Source organism: Orcinus orca, chromosome 5 (genome assembly GCF_937001465.1).
Source record: "Orcinus orca chromosome 5, mOrcOrc1.1, whole genome shotgun sequence".
Classification (NCBI taxonomy): Eukaryota; Metazoa; Chordata; class Mammalia; order Artiodactyla; family Delphinidae; genus Orcinus; species Orcinus orca.
In genome coordinates, this window is record NC_064563.1 from 147,483,631 (window position 1) to 147,507,453 (window position 23,823).

Genomic DNA, 23,823 nt, shown 5'->3' on the forward strand with positions numbered 1-23,823 from the left:
ACTGGATGTTGACCTCGTGGTCTGTGCTTTGCAGGTCCCCGTCACCCCTGCACAGGTTGCCCATCCACGTGTGTTCCCACTGCAGTCACCTGGGCCCTTCATCCAGGGCTGCTCTGCCTGCACTCCTGCTCTTGGCACCCTTAGAGGTCAGGACGAGGTTCTGGGACCCAGGAGGTTTTGTGGGGAGGCCCACAGGCCAAGTTGGGGGTCCCCGGGTGGGCGGGGGTCTCCCTGTCGGGCCCAGGCTGGGGCCCAGCGTCTCAGGCTGCCTTCGTGTGCCCACAGACCCCGGCAGGGAGCCTCGGTGACTCCTGGGCACCGCAGGCCTGGCTGGGCTGACCTGTGCTGGGGGCCCACGCCAGCCTCACTGTGTTGCCGAGAGCCTGGGGGCTCCTGGGTGCCCATTTCTGGAGCTGGGGCCCCTCCGGTCTGCTTTGCCAGCCCTGGGGCAGGCCAAGGGGGGACAGTCCCCCAGCGGTCTGAGCCTCTGTCTCAAAAGACCAGGGGCAAGTTTGCAGGGCCCAGAAACCTGAGTGTGCATGTGTGCGTGTGTGCGTGTGTGCATATGTGAGCGTGCCTGTGTGTGTGTGTGTGTGCGCGCGCGCACGTGCACACCTATGTGCCTACATGTACGTGTGCACACGCGCCTATACACGAGCGGGAGGCTGGAGCTCAGGGGTGGCGTCTCCCTTGGGGGTGACCCTGGCTGGTGGCAGCCGTGTCCCCTCTGTCCTCACCACACGCCAGCCCCAGCCAGGATGCCACGCTGACCCAGGCACTGCCCAGTGCCAGCCTCGCCCTCGCCTGGCTCCGCTTGAGCCCTGTGGTGCTGGGGCCAGGCCCTCCCAGGGTGCCCAATGCCCAGCCTGGGGAAGGCGGGAGGAGCGCTGGAAGGCTACTTTTCCAGGGTTTCCGGGTTGGTTTGGCTGAAATGTGCATTGTTTGCGGATGCCTCAGCAGCCGTGAAGGACCTGGCCCCGTGCTGGCCTCCGACGCGCCCTCCAGGGCTGCCGCCTGCCTTCCGGGCACTCAGCCCTCCCCAGGGCGTCCCACGCGGGGCACACAGGAGGCTGCCTGCCAGGCTGGAAGGACGTCTGCGGCGCCACCGGCCGCCTGTCCAGCAGCTGGGAGGCCCAGGCAGAGGCTGCGGCAGCTGCAGAAGGGCCAAGGTGTCCGGGCCCAGTCCCTGCCCTGCTTCTCCCTCCCTGTCGCCCCCCTTCCTCCTCTCAGCCAGCGCCTAGGCTCCCCAAGCAAGAGGGGGCTCCCTGTTCGGCCGGGTTTGGTCTCAGCTGGACCTCGGCCCTTCTGAGCTGCCTGTTGGTAGAATCCCAGCGGCAGCAGGAGGGTGTCCGCTGCCCCTAGTCTCTGAGCTCAGGGAGGGAAGGCCCACGGCCTCCTTATCCCTGATCCGGGGATGCCTGGAGCGGGGTGAGGTGGGGCGCCGAGGTCACCGGATTAGGGCAGGCCCACCAGGACACTGCCTTCTGTTAACTCAGAGTCACCTGATTAGGGGCCTTAACTGCAGCTGTGCAGCCCCTTCACCTTGGCCATATATCCATCACGTTCACGACTGGCCCCCCATTTGGGGGTGAGGATCTGGTAGGGTGTACACGCCAGGGGGCTGGGACCTGGGGCCACCTCAGAATCCTGCCTCCCGCCACAGACAACAAGACTGGGCCTCAACTGCAGGAAAGCATGTGTGCAACAGTTTCTCAGAACGGGATGGGGGTGGGGTGTGAGGCCAAGGGCGCGTTTCAGGGGACATGGCTGGGGAAGGAAGGTGCTGCAGGCCCAGGAACGGGGTGAGCCGGGGACCGGGCATCACTCTCGAGCTCCCTGAGACCAGGACAGGGCTCTGGGAGGGGCCGGGTGGGGTCCGCTGCGCACTGGGGTGTGGTCTGGAGAGCAGGGGTGATGACCCCCCTGCCTTGGGAAGCAGCCGGATCCCCACGATTCCTGCAACCCCCCCTCAGCCCCACTGGTCTAGGGCCACCCGACTGAGCAGGCTGGGGAGGGCTTGAACCCTGAGCCCCTCTCAACCCTAGCAGCACCCCCGAGGCCCAGGACGGTCCTGGAGGGCAGCTCCCCCGAGGCCATGGCCCCCTCCCTGAGCCTGGTGCCCACCGGGGAGGATGCCAGGCAGGCTCTGGGACGCAGGTGACCACAAACGCATAGTTTTCCTGTCTCAGCGTTCTTGCATTCTGTCTCACTAGGCGGAGACTATAATTTTAGGCCCTGGCAAACACTGCAATTCCTGCGAGCTTTCCGGGGAACACAGCCCACGAGTCAGCCTTGCGGAGGTGATGGAACTTTGAGAACGTCCAGCAAAGTAGACGCTTGTGCAGCAGGTTCAGCTAGAGCCCTTCTCCGTAATTCTGCCGGTGGCAGGGCTCGGCAGGTGCTGGAGAGCGTCGAAGGCCACCCCAGAGGCTCCTGCGCAGGTGCACTCACGACAGGACTGTGGGAGGGGCCTCCCCTGAAGGCCTAAATGCAGGGGGGTGGGGGAGGCCCTCGGACACTGTCCCAGACCCTGGACAGTCCGGCCAGGGGACATCAAGGCAACATGCAGTGTGTTTGTCTCAGTCTGATGGTTGAGTCGGGCCGCTCACCTGTCAGGGCTGCTCACCTGTCAGAGTGCTCACCTGGTGAGGTGCTCACCTGTCAGCAGTCCCGCCCATTGGGCACGTGGGGACGGTACAGTGACACCGTACTGGCTTGCCTACTTGTCGTCATCCTGAGGAAGGGTTTACGCAGGTGCTACACCCCTGGCCTGGCTAAGGTTCATAGGTTTGTCTCTTCCAGCCCTGCCCTGCCCACCAGTCCCTGCAGAGGGGGCAGGGCACGTGTCAGGCCCCTCAGACGAGCTGTGGCCACCCCCCTCCCTCATGTGAGGCTGTGACGGGCAGCTGTGCCCTTTACGTAGAAATAGCAAAAAGTGACAGCCCTGCAAGAGGAGAAAGACGCCGACTTCCCAGGGACCAGGCCCCGTGTTGAACAGGGATGAAGACACTCAGGTCGGCGACAGCAGGACACAGACCAAGCTCGGGCTCCCGCGTGCCCACGCCGTCCTGGCTGGCTGAGCGGCCGCAGGAGCGCAGGGCAGGCACAGCTCGTACTGGCGGCGCTGCTGGCCTCACTCAGCCTGGCGACTGTTCGCATCCACTCCTAGCCGGGCCAGCGCTCTTCCTCGGCCCGAGAAGATCCGATGCTCGCCACGGTGGCATCCCGCGCGGCGTCCCCAGGTGCTCCCACACCCCGGCGGGGCGTCTCAGGACCGCAGGCTCCCCGGGAAGACAAGGGAGCCCGTGTCCATTCACAGCGCCCTGGAGAACCACTGCCCTCAGGGGATGCTGGCAGCCAGGAGCCCTTGTTTCTTGTCTAATTTCCCAACTGGTTTGACGGGGGCCCCGTGAGCATCCCACAAGGGGTCCCACAAGCATCCCAGAGGCCCCACGAACACTTCCCGGAGGATATAACCAACAGAGGGAAGCCCCAGTGTCCTCCTGCAAACAGGGCAGCCCTGGGCTCGAGGACAGGGCGGGTAAGCGGCCCCTGCAAGGCTCCTCTCCACTCCCGCTCCTCCTGAAACTTGCCCCCAGTCAGCACAATCAGAGGGCGCCCCCACTGTGTCCTCCCCAGAACTCGGGGCTCACCTCCTGACCCACTGCGGGGTGGGGGAGCGGGCTGAGGGAGGAGGGTCTGCAGCTCAGCAAACTGGGGGGCGCTCGGGGTCCCCACCCACCCAGCGGCCGGGAGACGGGGTGTCGCCTCCACGTGGGAGGCTCTGGCTGCGCTGCAGCCTGGCCCAGCGCCCCACGTCAGCTCAGGACCCAGATCTCGGCCTGTCCTGCCACGAGTGTTGGACGCTGCGTGCAGCACAGGGGCTGCTGGCGCAGGTGACCCAGTGGTGGGGTCCGAGATGCAGAGTGACCGCCCTCGTTCCTGGGCAGCAGCTCTGTGGGGAGCACACAGTGCATCTGGCCCACCTCTGGCTGCACTGACCAGCGTTTCAGACGAGCGATGTGTCCTCTGGGGTCTCAGCCCTTTCCTCCTTAAACGGGGGCCAACAGGACAAACACACAGGCCGTAATGCCAGCACCTGCTTTGCTCCGAAACCCCACCTTCAGGGTTACCTGGGGCGAAGTTCAGAGCTGGGACTATGACGTGCCCGAAAAGACCGGCGGCCTGGGATCCAGGCCAGGGGTGGATGCGCTTCGTCCTCGGTCCAGATCGAGGGCTTCAGACGGGCACCGAGGGAGCAGGTGGCCGGGAGTGGGAGCCGGTGAGCTGACAGGAGGCTCTGACTAGGGGGTGGCGAAGGTGGGATGCGGGGGGAGCTGAAAAGTCAAGGGGCTGAGGCGGGCAGCTCACCCCGACCGGGGTCTGAGTCGAGGGTCCCTGACTTAGGCGAACCAGATCGTGGGGCAGGGGAAGTGGGTGTGAGCCGTGCCTCGCGGGTGAGGAGAGGGAGGGTGTTAATGCAACATAAGCACACACAGCTTGTTCTAACCAGGACGGGGCTTTATTGAAGACATCCAACGTCCCATAACACGAGAGAAGGCACATGCACAGGCCTCGGCCACCCGTCCTAGATGGCCCCGCGTGGCGAGTCCTCGCTTCCCGCGGCCAGACCTCACCCCCTGCCCTGAGAAGTACAGGGGGGCCCCAAGGTGAACCACCGCCTTCCCCGCGGCCCCCCATGAGGCCAGCGTGAGACGGTTGCACCACGAGTGCGGCTTCACCTTCCCGGAGCCGGTGGTCTTTCGGGCCGGTGTCTTGCACACGCTGTGGTCAGTCCCCCTTGGGTCTGTGCGGCGCTCATGCAACCTGACACACCCTCGGCTCCCACAGGGACGTGGACGTTCCTGTCCCAACAGGACACCAGTCCCTGTCATTTCAAGCCCAGCAAGAAGGAACCTCCCCTAACAGCTCGGAGAGCACGCTCCTCCCCTTGCACTGGGGGCACCAGGAAGACCCCAGGGCTGTGGAGTCACCGCCCGCATCCTGGTCACCGCAGCAAGGCCTGCAACTCTTCCCAAAGGAAGAGAACATAAGACGCCGTTCCCAGAAGGCTGTCCGTTCCCACGCGGCTGCTTCAGGTCCCCGGACAGAAGCGGCAGGCCTGTTGTCCAGGTCTTCTCACTCGGGCAGCACAGACCCTGTGTGTCGTGCGGGGCTCTCAAGAAGGGACACAGTGCCCTGCAGACAAAACGTCCCTGGAGGCGGCAGGCAGCCCACCCCTAAGGTTGCCACTGTTCTGGAAGTCTTCTATGGTCAACAGAAATCCATCCCATGACAGCGTCAGACAACTGGCTGAGAAAACATGCGCGAGCGACTGCCCTTACCTTTAACAAGAATGTCAAGGCCGTGCCTGTCATTCAGGAAACATCTGCTTCCAGGTCAGACTTTGGAAAAATATTTATTAGGGAGGATGGCTGCAAAGCCCACCTTCAGGAAGAGGCAAGTCGAGGTGGCCCTGCCATACAGGAGGGCATCTGGCTACGGCCCCTCACAGCAGAGGGCACAGGGGCAGGTCTGCCCAGCCAGCCCCTCCTGCCCTGGGTGCCCATCCACAGCGAAAGCTCGGCTTTCCTGGGTGGGCGAGGCTTCCTAAGGACGCAGCCCTGTGCGCCGAGGCTCAGCCTGGGGTCGAGCAGAGGCCGCAGCTGTGACCCCCACGCTCCCAGGTGTTCGGGAAGACGCCGGACTTCAGCTCGGGGTCCCCGCTGACAGTCACTCCATGGCCTCCTGCTTCTGCAGGGCCTGGAGCCGGCTGACCACGCGCTGGTGGACGGCCTCCAGCCCCTCGCTGTCTAGTTCCCGCAGCAGCAGGAGGACGGCGGTCAGGACGTTGTTCTGCGGGCACAGAGAGTCACTGGGTGAGCATCGCGCCTGCGAGGCTGGGCCGCCCACACCGCGACACATGCGCACATCGCGGGAGCATAGCCTGCAGGAGGGCGGCCCTGCAGGCAACAGGTGGAGACTCCGGCAGACGGAAGCCACAGTCGTGGCACGGGTGTGGCACTCACCGCCGGCGGGGACTTCCTACAAACTGACTTACCTCCTGTTCACAGCCCTGAGGCCCAGAGAGGCTGGGCGGCAAAGGAGCAGAGGCCTGCCGCAGGCTCTCGGCAACACGCACTCAAATGCACACGCGCTTAGTGTGTGATGCACCCGTGTCCACATGGCTACACCTGGTCTCCATCTGCATTTGAGCAGGGAAACATTGCCATTTCTACTAGGAAAATTCTGGAAGGATTTTGCACAGGCGGCTACTTGAGCCGATCCGTCTTGTGGGATGAGCTGAGGCACAGCCGCAAGCCAGAGCGTGTGGCCCATGTGGACACGTGAGGACGTGGCTCAGGGGCTCACGCCTGGGGTGCCGATCCCTGGCTCTGCAACGCCCCAAGACTCCTGCTGCCCTCAAATCTCACCAGCCCTCCCCCGTGTCCCCAGGTCTTCCTGGCCACCGGCACCTTGCACTCAGAGGCTTGTGGGGGGCTTCATGCCCACAGGGACACCCAGCCTGGCCGGGACCCTCGGTGGCAGAGCCAGGCCCCTTCTCTTCTCTGCTTTCAGAGCAGGTGTCCTGTTTGAGCAGGTTTGATGGTCTTTCGTTTGCATTTAGGGCAGGTGCGGAGCTGAACCAGTGTCTTCAATCTCTGGTCCACTCTGCGCCGCAGAGGCCCTGGAGTGGGAGTGAGGGTGCGGGGAGCTTCAGGCCTTAGCCCACCTGCTGGGCAGACCTGCCACTGGGGACGGTACATGCCTCGGGCTCCTCCCAAAACATGTGGGAAGTGTGTGCAGGGACCCTGAGCTGCCCCACGCGGCCACCTCACTGAGGAGAGTGTTGCCACGAGGGGACAGTGACCTGCCGGGGTGGGGCAGGGCGGGGGCGACTGCTGCCTAGGTCGGCCTTCAGCCTGCGGCCACATCTGTCCACAGCCCTGGGGGCTGGTACTTCCAAGGGCGGGGCCTCAGTCCACCCACTTCTGTACCTCCTGTGAGCTCTGCATGCATTTCAAGTGGCCACTGCATGAATGAGAGAGGCCCAGCCCGTGGCTTCGGGCAGCCCCGCTCGGACTGTGGTGCCCCTCTTCACGATGCCACAGGGAGGTCACAGCGCCTGACAGCTCTGGTCAGGCCGAGCCAGGGGCTGGAGCAGGTGCTGAGGGGTCACGGGCCTCCCCACAGACCCTGGTTCAGACAGCTCCCCTTCCCACGTAAGCCGGTGGCGAGGTCCCCTCTGGGCTGAGCTGACTGCTGACCCATTCCTCTGCCAACGACCGGCTCAGGGAACCGACAGCGAGCCTGCTGGGGGGCAGGGGGCACGTGGGGAAGATGCTGCACTGGTGAGAGGACACACGGCAAGAAACAGCCCCACCCTTCTGCCAGTCGCGAGCCTGGAGCAGGACATCCCTGTGAGCGCGGGACGAGCCCAAGCACAGGCCAGAGTGACACAAGAGGACTTGGAGGGACCCGGGTCCTCGCTGATGTCACTCAGCTGCCCACACGGCCTACTTATCGCTCAGCCAACAAGCTGTGGTCCATCAGGGGTGCCTGTGGGGCCGTGGGGCCCGCTGCCTGGTCACTGCACTTACAGGGATGCCTGTGGGGCCGTGGGGCTGCCGCCTGGTCACTGCACTTACAGGGGTGCCTGTGGGGCCTGCCGCCTGGTCACTGCACTTACAGGGGTGCCTGTGGGGCCGCGGGGCCCGCCGCCTGGTCACTGCACTTACAGGGGTGCCTGTGGGGCCTGCCGCCTGGTCACTGCACTTACAGGGGTGCCTGTGGGGCCGTGGGGCTGCCGCCTGGTCACTGCACTTACAGGGGTGCCTGTGGGGCCGTGGGGCCCGCCACCTGGTCACTGCACTTACAGGGGTGCCTGTGGGACCGTGGGGCCCGCCGCCTGGTCACTGCACTTACAGGGGTGCCCGTGGGGCCGTGGGGCCTGCCGCCTGGTCACTGCACTTACAGGGGTGCCCGTGGGGCCGTGGGGCCTGCCGCCTGGTCACTGCACTTACAGGGGTGCCCGTGGGGCCGTGGGGCCTGCCGCCTGGTCACTGCACTTACAGGGGTGCCCGTGGGGCTGGGGGCCTGCCGCCTGGTCACTGCACTTACAGGGGTGCCTGTGGGGCCGGGGGCTGCCGCCTGGTCACTGCACTTACAGGGATGCCTGTGGGGCCCGCCGCCTGGTCACTGCACTTACAGGGATGCCTGTGGGGCCGTGGGGGCTGCTGCCTGGTCACTGCACTTACAGGGGTGCCTGTGAGGCCGTGGGGCCCGCCGCCTGGTCACTGCACAGGGACACCGCCACCGCCCTGGCCAGGAGGGGCCCTGCTTCTAACCGCAGGCGCGAGGCCTCTCCCCAGGCAGCAACCTTCCCGCCCCCAGACCACCCTCGGCACAGCCCCAGGCGCGGGGGGGCCCACCGCTGTGCACTCAGGCGCCCCCTCCTCCGTCTGCCCCGCCCAACCAGCTTAGATGGAGACACAGACACTGGACCCGGGTGGTCGGCTTCCCGCCCTCTAGGGCCTGGCTTCGCGCGTCCCTGTGGTGTCTCCAGCCCCTGCCCCCCGCCCCCCAGCCCCCAATCTCCACATTCCGGGGCCTCTTCCGGCCAGAGCAGCCTCCGTCACACTCACCCTGTTCTTGCGACTGCTTGTGGCCGCCTTCTGCGAGAAGGAAGGAAACGGGTCCCGGGAAGGGCGCTTCAGGCCGAGCTGCCCCTGGGTGCCGCTGGCGGGGGCGGGCGGGGGGAGGACAGCGGGGCGTGAGGCCCGAGGGGCGCGGAGCCCCGCCCGCACTGTTCACACAACATCTGTGGGTCTGGCGCCTCGGGGGACAGCGAGGAAGAGCCTCCTAAAAGTGGACCCCACCCCGTCCGCAGGGAAAGCCCCACTGCAGGACTCCGCTTCTGGGGGGACAGGAGCAGTGGACGGGGGGGCCGGGGCAGCTCTACTTCTCTGACCCCTGGGGTCACCTCCCTGCTCCTGGCGCTCCCCCCGGGGCCGGGGGTGGGGCACTAGCACAAATGCTGCACGAGCCCCGGCCACGTGCCCTCCCCCTCCCGCCGCGGGGCAGCAAGGCGCGTGGGCCGCATCTGTAAGTGGACGCCCGGCCTGGGCCCCGCTGTGAACAGTGGTCTCCACCACGTTCCCCAAGTCCAGTTTCTGCCCACAAACGTCTGTGACAATCATTCAATTGAGGTGCCCTGTGGGTCAGGGAGGGAGGGCCCTCCCTCAGCCCACATGCCCCGCCGTCCCCGGGGCTCCTGAGGCCACACAGAGGCTCGGCCGGCCACGGCCATGGCCACGAGGCTTCCCTCCTGCCCAGGGGGCCCTGCGCGCCCACCAGCCCACCGCCCTGAGTCCACCACTCCCTGCGGAGGGCTGGTCCCACACTCGCACGAGCTCCCTGCCCTGGGCCTTCTCCTGGCCACGTGGCTGACCCCAGGCTGGGGGCCCCTGAGAGCCAGCCCAGAAACAAACACCCACACCCCCATCCAGCCCCAGAGGCGCAGCCGCGCGCGGGAGGACCGGGCAGGCCCACGGGCCACACCTGCTCTCCTCGCCGAGGCTCAGCGGGTCCCGTGGCATCTCAGCGGCGGCGTCCTCGGCGCTCAGGGTGTAGGACAGCTCGGGCGGGCCATTCCCTGAGTGCTGTCTGCTGGGGGCCGTGACCTCCTCTCCCTCCACCAGCGCTCGGGACACCTCCTCCTCCGTCACAGCTTGGGAGGGGGAGGGGGAGGGGGCGAAAGCATCAGTGGCCTCACCGCAAGCAAGCCCCGCGAGCCGTGGCCCCGCTGTCCCCTCGGCGCTCAGCACGGTCTGCTTCGGGGATGAGGCGGCTGACTGTCCACCCCGACGGCCAGCACCCGGCAGCAGGGCTGGGCCCCCCACCATTGCATCCCGCCCTGGAGGTGCTGGAGAAACGACAGATGGCCAATGATTGCTTGTGAATCTGAATTTCAGCATTTGCCAAAAGCAGATAGATACTCATAAAAAACCCTAAACTAAGACAGGTTTTTAAAAGGAATAGACCACACTATATTTCTTCTATTTCACTCACACATGACAGTTTATCTGAAGCTTATTTATATTAAAGTCATTCATCTAGGAGAAAATAATCGTGCACATAAGGGTCAGGAACCAGCACAGAGAACGCCAGGGGATTCACAGGAAAAAGGCCTGGCCCTGGACACGAGCTGGAACCCCAGAGGCAGGAGCAGGAAAGGCCCACACACGTCGCCTCGTGCGTGATGGAGGAGATGCGGGTTGAAACGGCAGGAAGGCGCCCCCCAAACCCCCACCCCACCCCTCCAACAGCAGGGCAACCCGGGGTGGGAGGGGTCAAGGACCGATGGAGCACCCTCACCTGCTGGCATCACCACCTTGGGACCCTGTCGACCAGCAGTGACGCTGCCCGGCCACCCAGACCGTCACGCGCTCCCGGGGCAGGCGGGTGAGCATTTGGAGCAGAGGGTACTTAGCAGCATAAAAAGGAGAAGCAGCAGCTCAGCGCTTCGACGGCGGGACCGAGAAACAACGGTGCGGGTTCAGCTGAGCTCCTGCACTCCGCGAGGGGCCGCACCGGGCGGCAGACGGCACAACCTGGGGCACCCCGAGGAGGCCGGCCTCCCCGGCACCTGCGAGAGGGGAGGGGTGGAGCCTGCCCGCGTGCGACCCGGCCCGCGGGCACCTACCCTGGTTGTCCAGCTTCTGCAGGTGAGGCAGGTTGCGCAGGACGGTCATGCGGTAGAGGTGAGGGCAGGCGCCGCAGCAGGGGTTCTCCGCCAGCCACAGCACACGCAGGCACGGGAGGCCCTTCAGGTAGAAGAGCTCCGCCAGGCTGGAGATGCAGTTCTTCCGCAGGTAGAGCTCGCTCAGCTGCCGGCAGCGGCTCACGGGCTCCAGGGTGGAGATGCTGTTGACGCTGCAGGGAGATGGCCGTCAGTGCCCGCCGGGGCACCCCCGCCCCACGGAGACGAGAGCACTGCTGGTCCAGTGCCCACCTGCCCTCGCCTTAGAAGTAGGTCAGACCCGGCTGTGGCCAGTCAAGTGCAAGGGAGGGCCCGGGCCCAGGAGAAAGCCCTGGGGGCGGGGGAAGCTCCTCCAGCTGAAGGTGGGAGCGGCAGCCCCGGCTCTGTTGAGGCCGCGAGGAGTCAACCTTGGGGGTAGGAGGTCTCAGCCCCCTTACAGGACAGGAGACTGCGGCCTCCCCGGGACACACCAAGCCCAGAGCTGGCAGTGGCCAGGAAAACCCATGTGACCGAGAACCGAGCACTGAACTTCCAAACCCAGGTTCACCAAAGAAACAGCCACGGGTTTAAATGATGAGTGACCCAGAGACAGGACAGCAGCCAGGCGCCCGGCAGAGACCTACAGGCTTGAGCTGACGGGACGGGATCACTCCCTGCACACCCAGTCGGACCAGCCGGCTGAGCCCGAGGGGGGCAGCCGGCAACCTCACGCCCTGAGCCCCAGGCCGCAGGGGACCCTGCCCGACGTGCCAGACCGGTCTAGACCACCCTGTGCTGGACGCCGCATTTGTGCCGGGCAGGCTGTCCCAACTCCTGCCTTAGGGCCGCTGCTGCCCCACCCGACACTCACTTGTCAACGTGGTTGCTGGTGTGCTCAGCACCACCTCGCCCGGCAGCCGGGATGAGGCTGACACCGTCTCACCACGAGCAAACACAGGCTTTGGGATCCTCACATCAGGGAAGCTGCGCAGGCCACGGGGTGAAGCGAGAACTTCAACCTGCAGCGGCCTGGAGCCCCTCCTCGCCCACCAAGGCTACCGCTGCTACAGACCGAACGTGTCCCCCAGATTCAGATGCTGGGATCCTGACCCCCAGTGCAGTGGTGTTAGGAGGTGGGGCCCCCGTGAGCGGGGTCAGTGCCCTTATAAAAGGGACCCCACAGAGCTCTCCGCCCTTCTGCCAGGTGTGAGCCAAGAGGCAGCCCCTCACTAGACCCTGACCTCGGGCTTGTGGCCTCAGAGCTGCGAGGAATCAATGTCTGTAAAATCCCACTAGAGCAGCCAGAATGGACTAAGCCTTCCTGCCCGTGGGCACCGAGACCAAAGCCAAACGCACTCATCTCACAGGACGGCCGACCCGCATCCAAGCAGCAGCCCCCACACGGCGGGGGTCCCGCCAGCTCAAGCGGCCAGACAGCCCGGCGACAGCCCTGGGCACTGTCCTCCCCCGGCCGCGGGGGTGAGAACCCCTGCTGCACGACGAGGGAGGCCCGGCAACTTGCCCCAGATTCCTCAGACAGCGCTCGGCAGCGACGAGGTTAAGTCCGCAGCCCGCTGCAAGTTTCCTGCTACTTTTGGGTAATGAAAGTAAACACTTGTTTGTCAGGTAGGGCCTTCTGGGGCATGGGCTCAAATCCCAGCTCCACTGATAATCGTACCAGGTGAGTAACAGTGGACGGCTGGCGCCCCACGTGCCCCACTGCACGTGCTCCTCCTGCCTCCACCCCACCCCACCCCAGGGCCGCTGCTGCCTTCACCCCCGTCCCACGGGCCTTGCAGCCAGGGAAGCCAAGGCACACAGGCCCGAGCTGGGCCCCGGGCGGGAGACCGGTCCTGGGCCCACTCCTTCATTCATTCCTTCGTCCTGCAAGAAGGTGCCGGCCTGAGCCTGTCGGGTCGGGACTGGGGGTACGTGAGCACAAGGTGGGCGGCACGGCACCCACCAGGTGACCTCGGAAGGTGCAAAGGAGGCCGAGCAGAGGGCTGGGGAGGGGCAAACAGGATGGCTGGCTGTGTGATGAGGAAGGTAAGTGACGGGATCTGCACGGGACCGAGGGCCTACGACCCCACATGCAGGGCGAGTCCTGCGACCTCTGAGCTGCCAAACAGGGGGTCTGCCTTCCTTACAGGGCTTAAATCTCCCTGAGGTTTTAGGTGTGGGGACCTGCAGAAAGCACCCACCCCGGCATCTGGCAGGGTCAGCTCCCTCCCGGGCCCAGAGCAGACAGGACAGAGCTCAGGGCTGGAGGGCGTTCCTTCCTCCGCCTGACCCTGCAAACTCCCCAGGCGCCTGAAGCCCCAAGGACAGTATTTGGTTCTTTCAAGGTTTCCTTTGTTAAACCGCTAATGATTCTGGAAGAGGTCAGCTATTACCAAGGACAGATCGTGTGATGCAGGGAAGCTGGCAGAGCTCCAGGCAGTGATGGAACCAGGAGGGCAGGAGAGGCTGGCGCGCTGGCGCAGACGTGGTCACCCTGGGGCAGATGCTCACCACTAGGAGGGCGGCACCCACTGACCCCAGGATGGGCAGGGCGAGCTCAGGGGGAGGCCCGGTGCCCTCCAGGAAGGGGGGCGGAGCTGCAGAGCAGCCAGGGCCTCGTGCTGCCTAGGCCTGGCCTGCAGCAGTGGCCCTCCCACACCTTGGTTGGGAATTTTCAGGTTATCTAAGGGCCTGCAGGAGGGATCTGAACATTCTCCTCCTCTTCCAGCCCCGGTGACTTAAGAGTGGGGCGGGCCGGCATTTACTACCTGAGGGTGATCACTTCCAGGCTGGGCATTTCCCGGCATATGGAGATCTAGGAAGGAAAAGAATGTGATTTTGCAAAAGTCGCTGGCACTGGCCCTGTGGCGTCACCCCTCTCCAGCAGCCAAGAGAACCAAGTTGGAGCTGCAGTCTACCCCACGCCAAGGGCCTAAGCAGAGGAGCCTCCCTCGCCCCAGGAGCACGCAGGGCTCTGCATCCCGCTCCCCTCTGCAGCCCAGACGTCCCCTCTACCTGATGGAGAAACGGGCACCCTCTCCACGACTTTAAACAGCATCTTTACTACCAAATGCTGCCAGTCCTCGAGACGGAGCATTCCTAATTTTAGATGCCCTCAAAGGACACCAGTAAGGGGAGCTGAATGGACAGAGGACCTTTCTTCTTGCTGCCCCTGACATCCAGGGAAAGGACAGAAGCCGCTTCTGGCCAACAGAGCTGTGCCGATAGGGAGACAGGCTTGAAACTGGATCTCAGACCATCTTAACACTGAGTGAGTGGAAGAGAGCAGCGGGGCTCAGGATGGACCACGCAGGCTCCCTGACCCGTGAGGCTGATTAACGGTGAAGCTGCAAATATCTGTGTGCCTGCCAGACCCCACGCACGGGCCAGACGGGGTCCCTCCGTCAACAAGCGCACAGTCTGGTCAGAATGCTTCACATCTGCGGTGGATCTGTTCTCTGTGACAGTGGTGTTTGGCTTCGTTTGTTTTTGTTGCTGAATAGGCAGCACTTCGGCCGCAGAATGAGGCGGAACTGGCTCTTCTGGGCAGCCCTGACAGCATCTCCAACTTTGTTTCTCAGAAAAGGTACAGTTCAAGGTACAAAACGGAAGTCAGTAAGAACCCGCTGACTAGCACCCACACTCTGTGCGAGCTGGAGACATTCATCCCAGAAACGGGCGGGCGGGGGCAGAAATCTATTCATGGACATACAGCTCAGCCCAGCGGCCCAGCTCCGTGCTCTGCCCCCACCCAGGCCCCATCTCTTCCTGCCATGGGAGTCGGGGTGAAGCTGGATCTGACCAAGGGGAGGAGCTGAAGTGAAGGGGCTCCTCGGGGACGTGAAGTCCAGGAACCTATACGAGGAACCTCTGGCTGAGTGCACTGCTCCCTCAAGCCAACCACCCAAGCCCCTGGGGCTCTTCCCCAGGTGGGAGCAGGTCTGTGCCCTGGACCTGCCCGCTCCTCCGTGAGGCCTGCCTTTCACCTGCAGGGGAATGGGTGCAGGAACACCACAGTGCACTTGGGTCCTGTAGAACTTTTTTTTCATGAGTGGTTCTGCCTTACAAGAACTGCTCAAGGAACAAAGTACTGGTCGGTCGCCTGGACCGAATGGGAGCCGTCTGTCAATTTAACCAGCCTCCTGGGGACCAGGAATTGTCTGGAGACAATCAGCATGATACTTACATCAGTGAGGCGGCTGCCCCTGGGGAGAGAAAAAGACATGCGCACCTTTATTTTGTTAAAGTTGAATTTAAAACATTAAAAACGAAAATTAATGACAAACGTCTACAGATTTCAAGAGTCTGTGATTTTAACGATAAAGTAAAAGAAATCTTTCCCAGATAACTGACAAAGGTGCCAAAAATCGTTTCCTGGTTGATTTTGGACAAAACTATTTGATACTGGCAGGCTCCTTCGCAGACTAAGGCACGGCAGAGGTTGCCCCATTTGAAGGACACCAAGAGGTACTCATTCTCAAGGCTGCTGCACTGAGGGGTAATTCCCTCACTAATGTGCATAAACAAGGGAGTCTTTGTAAGGGCCAAGTTCAAAGGCTAAACATGAGACTTATGAAACACACTTCAGAAAGCCTGGAATAGGGCTGTTGTGCCTCCCTGCTTAGGGGAAGAATGACCGCCCCATGCAGAACAAAGGCACGTATTATTGAAAACAATGACAGGGATGCCGTGGCCAAAATACCAGATGTGCAGCGCAAAGAGAAAGGCTTTTAATGAACAGGCAGAGCTCACTGCAGCCAGTCTGCCCGACACCAGTGGGAGGACGCTCTACTTCTGGCTGAGCGCCACCTGAACTGTCCAGTGTACAGGGCGCGTGGAGCCGTGCTCTGAACCCCCTGTGAACGTGTGCGGACCTTTCCGGAGTTTCAGAAGTACTTCTGGTCCTTCCTCGGCTCAGCTAGGCCTGGCCGCCCTGCCTTTGAGCCTGCACCTGTATCTCTTCCTGTCACCTCCCGGACAGTAAGTCCCCTGGGGACAACCCCTCTCCGTACCCCCCCGGAGCTCAATTACAAAAATGTTTACTGAAGCAGCACTTTAGAGTCTCAGTTTCCTTTCGTTCCCCAAGCAAGGGTGTCAATCACCTTGATCTCCCACCTTATCAGCAGGCCTGGCTCCCAGGGACTGGCTGGCAATGTCAGAAATGAGACCTGTCCACAGAGGGAAACGTCTGCCCACTAAAACTACCTAGAAGTCCAAGAACAGTCTTCAAGGTAATTCCAACCGTTTCCAGCAAGGAGGGCTGCTTTGGAGCTGTGTGTGAAATACCACTGCTCAGGAGTGAAAATTCTGAAACGACCTTTCCCCAAAGGCCCCCTGAGCTTATGGCATCACCTCCCAGAGGCTGTGAGCCCCTGGGACCGGGCACACCAGCCTGGACAGGGGCCAGGAAGGTGAGGCCAGAGGTGCCCCCCCTCCATCCTGAACCCCTCTGCATCCTCCGCAGGCCCTTCTCGGTCCCGCCCCCAGAGCAGAGGGGGCGGGCTGGGGTCCCCGCTCCAGGGCCGAGGTGCTGGGCAGGGGTCTCCATTCCTAGACGGCTCTTCCCAGCCCCTGTCCCAGGGAGGGGGTCCCGGGGAGGGGTTGCCGGGCAGCGGGCAGGACACGCGGGGACGGCCCCCGGCCCCTGGGCCTCACCAGCAGTTGAGCTTCCGCACGCTGTGCAGCTCCGAGGCCTTGGCCCGGGACAGGACCATCTTCCGCGTCAGCTTCATGACGGCGGGCAGCCCGAAGGCCTCAACCCGGCCCCGCTCTCAAACCGCCAGCTGCCACTGAGGCAGTCCGCCAGGCCGCGGGGCTTCTCCAAGGGGCGGGGCCCGCGTTGTCAGGGGCGGGTGCTGAGAGCCCATTGGCCGGCAGCGAGGGGGCGAGCCGGCGCGAGCGCAGTGGGGCCGCCAGAGCCTCTGCTCCGCGCATTGGTTCCGCCGCACATTGGCTCCGCCTCGCCGGCTCCACTCTGTCCCTGGCGCCGCGCGCCCGGTTCTGCGCATGCGCATTGTGGGGGACACCTCTACCCGCCACCCCCCCCCCCGGCTCTGACGCGATTCTGGCGCGACTCTGGCGCGATTCTGAGGCGACAAGGTTGGAGACTGCGGCCAGACGCGGGACGCCGGTCGGGTCCCGAATCCCAACCCCCGGCCCCCAGCCCCCTCCCCGATCCCCGAACCATGGACACCAACCCCGGGCCCCAGTCCCCGCCCCGAGTCCCAAATCCCGAACCCCATCCCCTGGCCACAGCCCCCGCCCCCGCCCCGAACCCCAACCCCGGGCCCCAGTCCCCGCCCCCAGTCCCAAATCCCGAACCCCATCCCCTGGCCACAGCCCCCGCCCCCGCCCCGAACCCCAACCCCGGGCCCCAGTCCCCGCCCCCAGTCCCAAATCCCGAACCCCATCCCCTGGCCACAGCCCCTGGCCATAGCCCCCGCCCAGAACCCCAACCCCGGGCCCCAGTCCCCGTCCCGAGTCCCGTGCATTAGAAGTGATGGTCTCGTAACTGCCCTGAATTAGAAAGATTTGAAGTGTTGAGAGGAGAACTCCAGGACAGTCCCAGGGCTGCGTTGATCCTCTCCCTCTCAGCATTTAAGGAAAGGCGGCAGGTGCCAAAGGTACGGGCCAGCCCTAACAGAGACCTCGCCAGTACTTACACATTTTAGAAATCAAAGGTTACTTGGGCTGCAAAGTACATTAAGACAGGTACCGGGGATCTCAGACCCGTTAGAATTGACAAGACCAAGCTCAGCCTCCTCTGGGACCTCTTTCCCATTAGGCCCTGGTCCAGTCTTTGGCCTGCCCAGCCCAATCTCAGCAAAGATCCTGCTAGGTGACCCCCACCCTTGATCTCTGATTGCCCTCATTATCTGATTAAGTGCCTCATCCCTCCCTCACAAGTGGTAGCTAATCTTCTTGGCCTGTAGTTTGCAAGATCCCCTGCCCTTGAAGTCTCTTAGTAACTTTCCATCCACTGGCCCCTCACCGCTCCTTGGCTGTAAATCCCCCTTTTCCTTGTTGAACTTGGAGTTGAGCGCAATCTCTCTCCTCTAATTGCAGTATTCTTGAATAAAGTCTTCCTTACTCTTTTAACAAGTGTCAGAATGATTTTTTCTTTCACAGGGGTCAGAGGTTGCTTTCCCAGGGTGTCACAGCCACATCCGAAGCCCAGGGCCCTGGAGAGTGGTGAAGGACCTGCATGTACGAGGGACCCCTGGCAGGACCAGGGGTTGCAATTCAGTGGGGGGAGTGGAATTTTGCTATAGGATCTCCCATCCCATCCAAGCCCACCATTTTTATTGTAAAGACAATACAGAGAATTCCAAAAACAGAAAAGCATCTCCACAGTAGTTTAACAGCTGCTGCGTTTTCTGTATTTCATCCTGTGTGCTGTATTTTGCTGGGACACACCGTGTTGTGAGGGGTCTACCAGTCAGTTCTTGCCCTGAGCCCCCTCATCCATGCCTGGGTCCTACCGTATGGTGGATGGGCCCAGAAACAATGTTGAGTGAGTGGAACCAGGTGCGAGGGGCGTGGGGCCGAGGGCACAGCTAGCTGGAGCACAGGTGGCCCAGACCCCCAGGCGACCTCCACCGTTGTCCCAGTGCCTGTGGCCCCACAGGGGCTCCTCTGATCAGCTGGTGAGGGATGGCCGGCTCAGTGTGGGGCTGGAAACTGCCGGGAGCTGCAGGATGTCACCCTCGGGTGGCCCTGAAAGACTGGTGAAGGCTGATGCCCGCAACAGGCAGAGTTTCGAGCAGGGTGTCAGCCTGGGCTTTGGTTTGATCCCACTTGCAGGCTGGTAAGTCAGCCTGTTACTCCTTCGCGGGTGCCGGCAGGAGACTGCGGCTCCTGAGTCAGAGACAGAGGACGGTTTATTACTCGTGGCGCTGGCACGTTTGCGTCAGCGACCCGACCCGAGCTCCACGGGAGCGACGTGAGGGGCTCAGTGGGTGCTCACTGCCCACGCTGTGGGTCCATGCGGTAGGCACCAGGAGGGGTCAGGGAGCTCTGGATCCACCGCTTTTCCAGCCACAGTGAGCAAGCCTCATCCTGGTCCAGGGGCAACATCCCTCACGTCTCACGGTTACCAGTTGTAGGAACAACCCAAGGAAATGGCCGTGCAGCCTTAGCACAGCAGCGAGACCTGTAGGTGAGCACGAGGTCCCGGGAGTGCAGGCCCACCACGTGGAGCGCCTGTTCCTCCACTCTGGGGTGGGAAGGGCACTGACTTTGGGTCACGCGTGGACTCACAGGTGGGCAGGAATGGCCTGACCCTCTGGGTGGTGGTGGGACTGAAAGGAGAGAGACGGGAGAATCGGGGACCGGGAGGTCTGGCGGAGACACTGGGGGTGGGCCGCGGTGCAGAGATCCTCATACCCAGCAGTGAGGCCACCGGGCACCGCCCACGGACGAGGCGCTGGACGGCCAGAGAGGGCAATGCCTCGGCCAGATGATGGCCATCAGCCTCTGTCCTCAGCCAGCCCGGTGCTGGCTGGTGAGTCAGACGGGGCAAGGCCATGGTGGCCCAGATGGAGGCCACACACGGTACCATCCCTCGGAGAGACGGGACGGTGACGCACTCGGGCAGGATGGACACGTTCTGGGGCTGGCCTCGGCTTTCCCACCCGCAGGGCCTCAGGCAGAAAGCACCGGGGTCTGAAAGCTCGCTGTGGTTTGATCCACCAGCACAGGGTCCCACAACATCTCGTCAGATCAGGGGACCCACATCAGGGGCACGAAAACCCTGCGTGATCTGGCCCCTGGCCCCTCCCCTCATCTCGTGCCCCACTCCCCTGGCACACTCCACGGCCACTATGGCCTTCCTGGTGGTCCTCAAACACACGACTTAAGTTCACCTCGGGGCCTTTGCACCTACTCTTCCCTGGGCCCAAATGGCTTTCATCGGATTGTTCTGGTTCGATCCATCACACTTCCTTAGAAAGTGGATCACTTCCTCAATGCACCCTGCTGAGAAAGGCCATCCCAGCTTGCCTGACACTGACCCTGTGACCTCCAGCTCCTGCCGCGCTGAACTCTCAATGTTTTCCACGCCCTGAGGTGGTTTATATCATTCTTCCCCTGGACTGTGGGTCTGGGCTCCTCTTTTCCCCAGAGCCCCAGCTCCTAGACAGGGTCTGCCCATGGTGAGGCTGGCTGACCAACGTGCATGCAGGGTCTGCAGGGGCCTTCGGATGCCAGCTCTGGCAGGTCCCCGAGTCACCGCTCCCTCCCCACCCACTGGGGGTGAGAAGGTTTCCTTCCACACTGGGTTTGAGGACTGCCAATGGACGTGGGAGCTTAGCGTGGCGCTTGGCAAGTGGACGGGAGCTGGGGGGTGGGGGGACCGGCCAAGCGATCAAGCCTCTCTGCCCTCATCCACCGACGGTGATGCCGGCCGCCGCAGAGAGCAGTCTGGACGGACAGACTCGGCTGCAGACCACAGAATGGACTTGTGGGAGAGAAGTGAGGCCTGTGTTTATTCATTTTATTCTGTGTCCTGACTGTCCGGGGCATTTCCATCTCCGTTCTCATCCTTGTCGCTGCAGAATGAATGGGCCACCTGGTAGAGCTTTCTGGGCGGGCACACAGCCACGAGGGTGTCCACGGTCTCTACCCTCCTGGGCAGCACCACCATGCCCACTTACTTCCATGGGCAGTCCCTTTGGATTAGACGTTTCTGGAATGCAGTTCATCCTTTGACCTCAGAAATGAAGTGATGGAGGTTGTCCCCCAGCATGAAGCCCACTCCTCTTGGTCCGCTCTCAAGACGAGGGTCAGCACCTCCCAGCCAACAGGCCAGATCCAGCCAGTGCCTGTTTGTGTAAATAAAGTTTTATTGGCACACAGCCAGACCCGTCCGCTTATGTTTTGCCATCGGCTGCTCTCTCGCTGCGAGGGCAGAGTTGAGTAGTTCCAACCGAGACCATCGCCTGCAAAACCTGAACCATTAACCACCCGGCCCCGAACGGAAAAAGTCTGCAGCAGCTGCCCTAGGCTCTGGCCGTGTTGGCTCCCAGCCCCCAGCCCCTCCCCTCCTTCCTCTGCTCTTCTCCAAGGAGCCTGCAGCCTGGCCTCTCTTTGCTCCTGTGTATTATTCATGAGCAGGGCTCGCCATGCTAATCGCTTAGATCACTATCTTTTCAGTGATTGTGGTTTTTCTCTCCCTGCCAGACCAGGGGGCTTTATATCTCGGGCATGACGTCCGCGCGGTAACAAAGTCTTCTGCGCCGCATTTCCTTTATCTGAACTGGAAACAACCCTCGGTGGAGATCAGTACTCGCTGCTCTTGCACTTTGCGGTTCCTGCTTCTTATTTTTATGGAAACGACATTTCATAATTGCTCTTGCAGCAGTGTGAAACATGTGGTGAGACATGCTGGTCTCTAGGAGGGAAAGAGCCCCACAGGGAACGATGTGGGCACATATGTTTCGTCAGAAGCCTGATTCATGAGATACTTCACCTTAAGCAATGTTCCCACAGAGGCCCTGGCGTACCTGGAAACGAGAGCCAGCCCGTCTGCACCTGTCCATCGGACGGTCCTGCAGTTACTTCTGTCTCATGAAATATTAACTTCCCCTCAGTGTGCTTTTAGTCATGATGGCTCTTGGGCCAGAGGGCATCAAGGAAGGAGCCCTGGGTGAGAGTATGGGCACAGCTGCTGACGAGCAGCTGTAGACGCGGGTGGGTCTCCTCTTCCTTTGCCTGTTAACTAGGGTCTGAGATGCCTGTCTGGGGTTGTGGCCGTCCTCGTAGCAGAATACGTCCCGTGGCGGCCACTCACTGAGCGCTTGCTACTTGCGGGCTCTGAGGATGCAGCAGTGATGTCTGGAAGGCTGTGCCCCCTGCAGCGTGCAGTCCTGCAGGCCAGAGCCATCGGGTAACACCCACTGTTGCTGTTCTTTAACTCCGTGGTGCCAACCACCTTGGAGGAGTGGCTCCAGCTGCCTTTAAAGTGTCTGGAAAAAAACGACCAAGTGCCATACAAGGGGCTCTGCTGGGTTCCGACACGTTCCCCAAGCTGCTTAGGAACCTCCTGATGACCAGAGAGTGAGACAGGGGCCAGCCTTTGGCTGGTGGACCCGTGGCACTGCCGGCTGGCTGCTTTGTGGAGAGGCAGGGGCGGGTGGGGGTGAAGGGCCTTCCAGAGGAGGGTGCTCCGGGCAGGAGTCTGCACACTAGGTCAGCACGCCCAGGGGAGGAAATGAGGGTCAGCAGGCAGTCCTCGGGCCCTGGATCAGAGAGGCACAGGACCCTGTTCACTTCCCTGGACCCTGAGCAAGGGCCCGGGAGTGGCCGTGGGGCCTTGTGGGGTGGCAGCTGGGAGGGAGAGGGCAGAGGGCCTCTGTTGGCTAAGAGACTTGTGGCCCGGGAGTTTGGACCTTTAGGGAAAGTTGGGATCAGTCTTTCAGAATCCAGTCCCCTCTGCCCTCCAGCCAGGAGGACTGAGCAGGGCAGGGCAGCCAGGGTGGAAATCAGGCACCTGAGGGCCCAGGGGCCAGCACGTGGCAGGGTGGATACTGTGCGGTTGCATCTTTCCGGCTCCCTCGGTTCCTGCCTTCCCGGGAACGGTCTCCTGGCTTTGGGGCCCCCAGGAAGACAGGTGACGGCAGGGATAGGCCGGCAGGGGAAGTGGCTCACCCGGTGCGGTGCCGGGGCCCCCTGGGTCTCCAGCTCTGGCTGACACAATCCCCACCCAGCCCTGCGCGCCCCGCCTCCCAGTGCTCTTTGGACTTGGCCAGAATCGCTGCCTCCGGGTTTACACGTGCCGCCAGCCTCTCGGGAGGGGGTCTGGGGAGGCTGACCTCCCAGCTCGGGCGTCTGGGAGACCCCGCTCCTGCGGCTCTTCTCTCCTCTTCGGCTCTGGCCTCGGGCGCGGGACGGGGCGGGCTGCGCTCTCCGGAGCCGTGACGCAGAGCGCGCTGCGGGGGCCCGAGATGCGGGCGGCCCCGCGGGGCCAGGGCTGCAGTCCTGCGCAGCGGCGCGCGAGTGACGCGGGGCCGCGGGCCTCCCCGAGCAGGTAGGCGCGCCGGCCGGGGTGGAGGACACCGGGGTGCGGCGAAGGCGCCGGTCGCGGGGAGGATGCGCAGGGGTCCAGGGGCGCCGTTCGGGCCGGCACAAGCGGAGCACAGGCTGGGGTGCGTGCGCCGCGGGGTGCGGAGACCCAGGCACCCGCCTGGGTGCAGGCGCGGCGGCGGGAGCTGGGGCGCGGCTGGGGTTCGGGGACGACTGCAGGCTCTGGGGTCTGAGTGAGCCGGGGCGCAGAGGGCTGGGCGCGGGCCCGGGCTGGGGAGCTGGTGCGGGGCTGCGGCGGGCGTGTGGGGACGGAGGCAGGGACCCAGGCAGCGCGGGTGCGGGCGTCCGCTGGGCTGCGGCGCGGGACGCAGGCGCTGCGACAGGGCTGGGCGCGGTCTGTCCGGGGGGAGAACAGGGACTTGGCCATCTCAGGCTCTTGTTCCGACACCCGCGCCCCCCGCCCCCGCCCAAGACCTCCCGGCCCAGTTCTGCGGCTGGTACTTCCTTTGCCCCTCACCCCGCGTGTGGCCATTTATAGCCTGGAAAGTGCTTTCACAGCCAGCATTTCAAAGGATGCTGGAGCGGAGCCGCTGGGAGCAGCTGCAGGGTTTAAAGAAGTGCAGAGGGGGGTGCACATAGGACGGCAGCCAGTGTGCCCAGGCCCGCTTGCGGTTCTGTTTCCTGGTGAGTCTTCCGGGCTGGGGAGGGTGGAGTGCCAGCAGGAGCCCTGTCTCGGTCCCCGTGGTCTGGACCCGCGGTCTTGGGTGGGACATTCACCCCCTCAGTCCCCTCCACGGTAACAGCTTCACCTTCTTGTCAGTGTCCTGTGCTAGGTGACGTTTGCGGTGTGCGTGCTGTGTGGCCGTATATTCAGGCCCATGCAGTCAGATACTCTCTCTCTCTTCTTGGAAGTCATTTACTTTTAGCGTTTTCTCAACACGCCTGTGCTAATTGCTTATGAAGAATTTTAGCTATAACACAGGGTGGCCAGATTTGCTTTTAGGTGATATGTGAAGAAAGCAACTGATGATAAGATTCTGGGGAGAAGAACCCCAGAGAAG

At 63.1% G+C, this 23,823-nt stretch overlaps 2 protein-coding genes and 1 long non-coding RNA gene across 17 annotated transcripts in view; 2 read left to right on the forward strand and 1 right to left on the reverse strand.

Annotated features, from left to right (window-relative positions):
- Positions 1-5,400: 5,400 nt before the first annotated feature.
- Positions 5,401-16,839, reverse strand: CFAP410 (cilia and flagella associated protein 410). 11 transcript variants are annotated; one of them, XM_033418448.2, is made up of 7 exons: positions 16,397-16,824; positions 14,928-14,946; positions 13,510-13,556; positions 10,706-10,935; positions 9,562-9,925; positions 8,646-8,836; positions 5,401-5,856 (listed from the first exon to the last, which is right to left on the reverse strand). In XM_033418448.2, the coding sequence occupies exons 1-7, from the start codon at positions 16,471-16,473 to the stop codon at positions 5,639-5,641; spliced, it is 1,146 nt and encodes a 381-aa protein (XP_033274339.1). In that variant the 5' UTR covers positions 16,474-16,824; the 3' UTR covers positions 5,401-5,638. The 11 variants fall into 11 exon arrangements, with proteins under 11 accessions (XP_033274339.1, XP_033274343.1, XP_033274341.1 ...); XM_033418452.2 differs by having other exon boundaries at positions 8,646-8,736; positions 16,397-16,823; XM_033418450.2 differs by having other exon boundaries at positions 8,646-8,739; positions 16,397-16,815.
- Positions 13,164-16,172, forward strand: LOC125964409 (uncharacterized). Its single transcript, XR_007477403.1, has 3 exons — positions 13,164-15,721; positions 15,865-15,972; positions 16,071-16,172. It is a non-coding gene; the product is annotated as an uncharacterized LOC125964409 (long non-coding RNA).
- A 5,678-nt stretch (positions 16,840-22,517) lies between the features above and the next one.
- Positions 22,518-23,823, forward strand: part of TRPM2 (transient receptor potential cation channel subfamily M member 2) — a 49,941-nt gene continuing 48,635 nt past the window's right edge. For 2 of the 5 annotated variants that reach the window (XM_033418456.2, XM_004264611.4), the window contains exon 1: positions 22,518-22,766. The gene's annotated coding sequence lies outside the window, so the exon portion shown is untranslated. The other 3 variants (XM_033418454.2, XM_049709980.1, XM_049709982.1) reach the window with 3 other exon arrangements.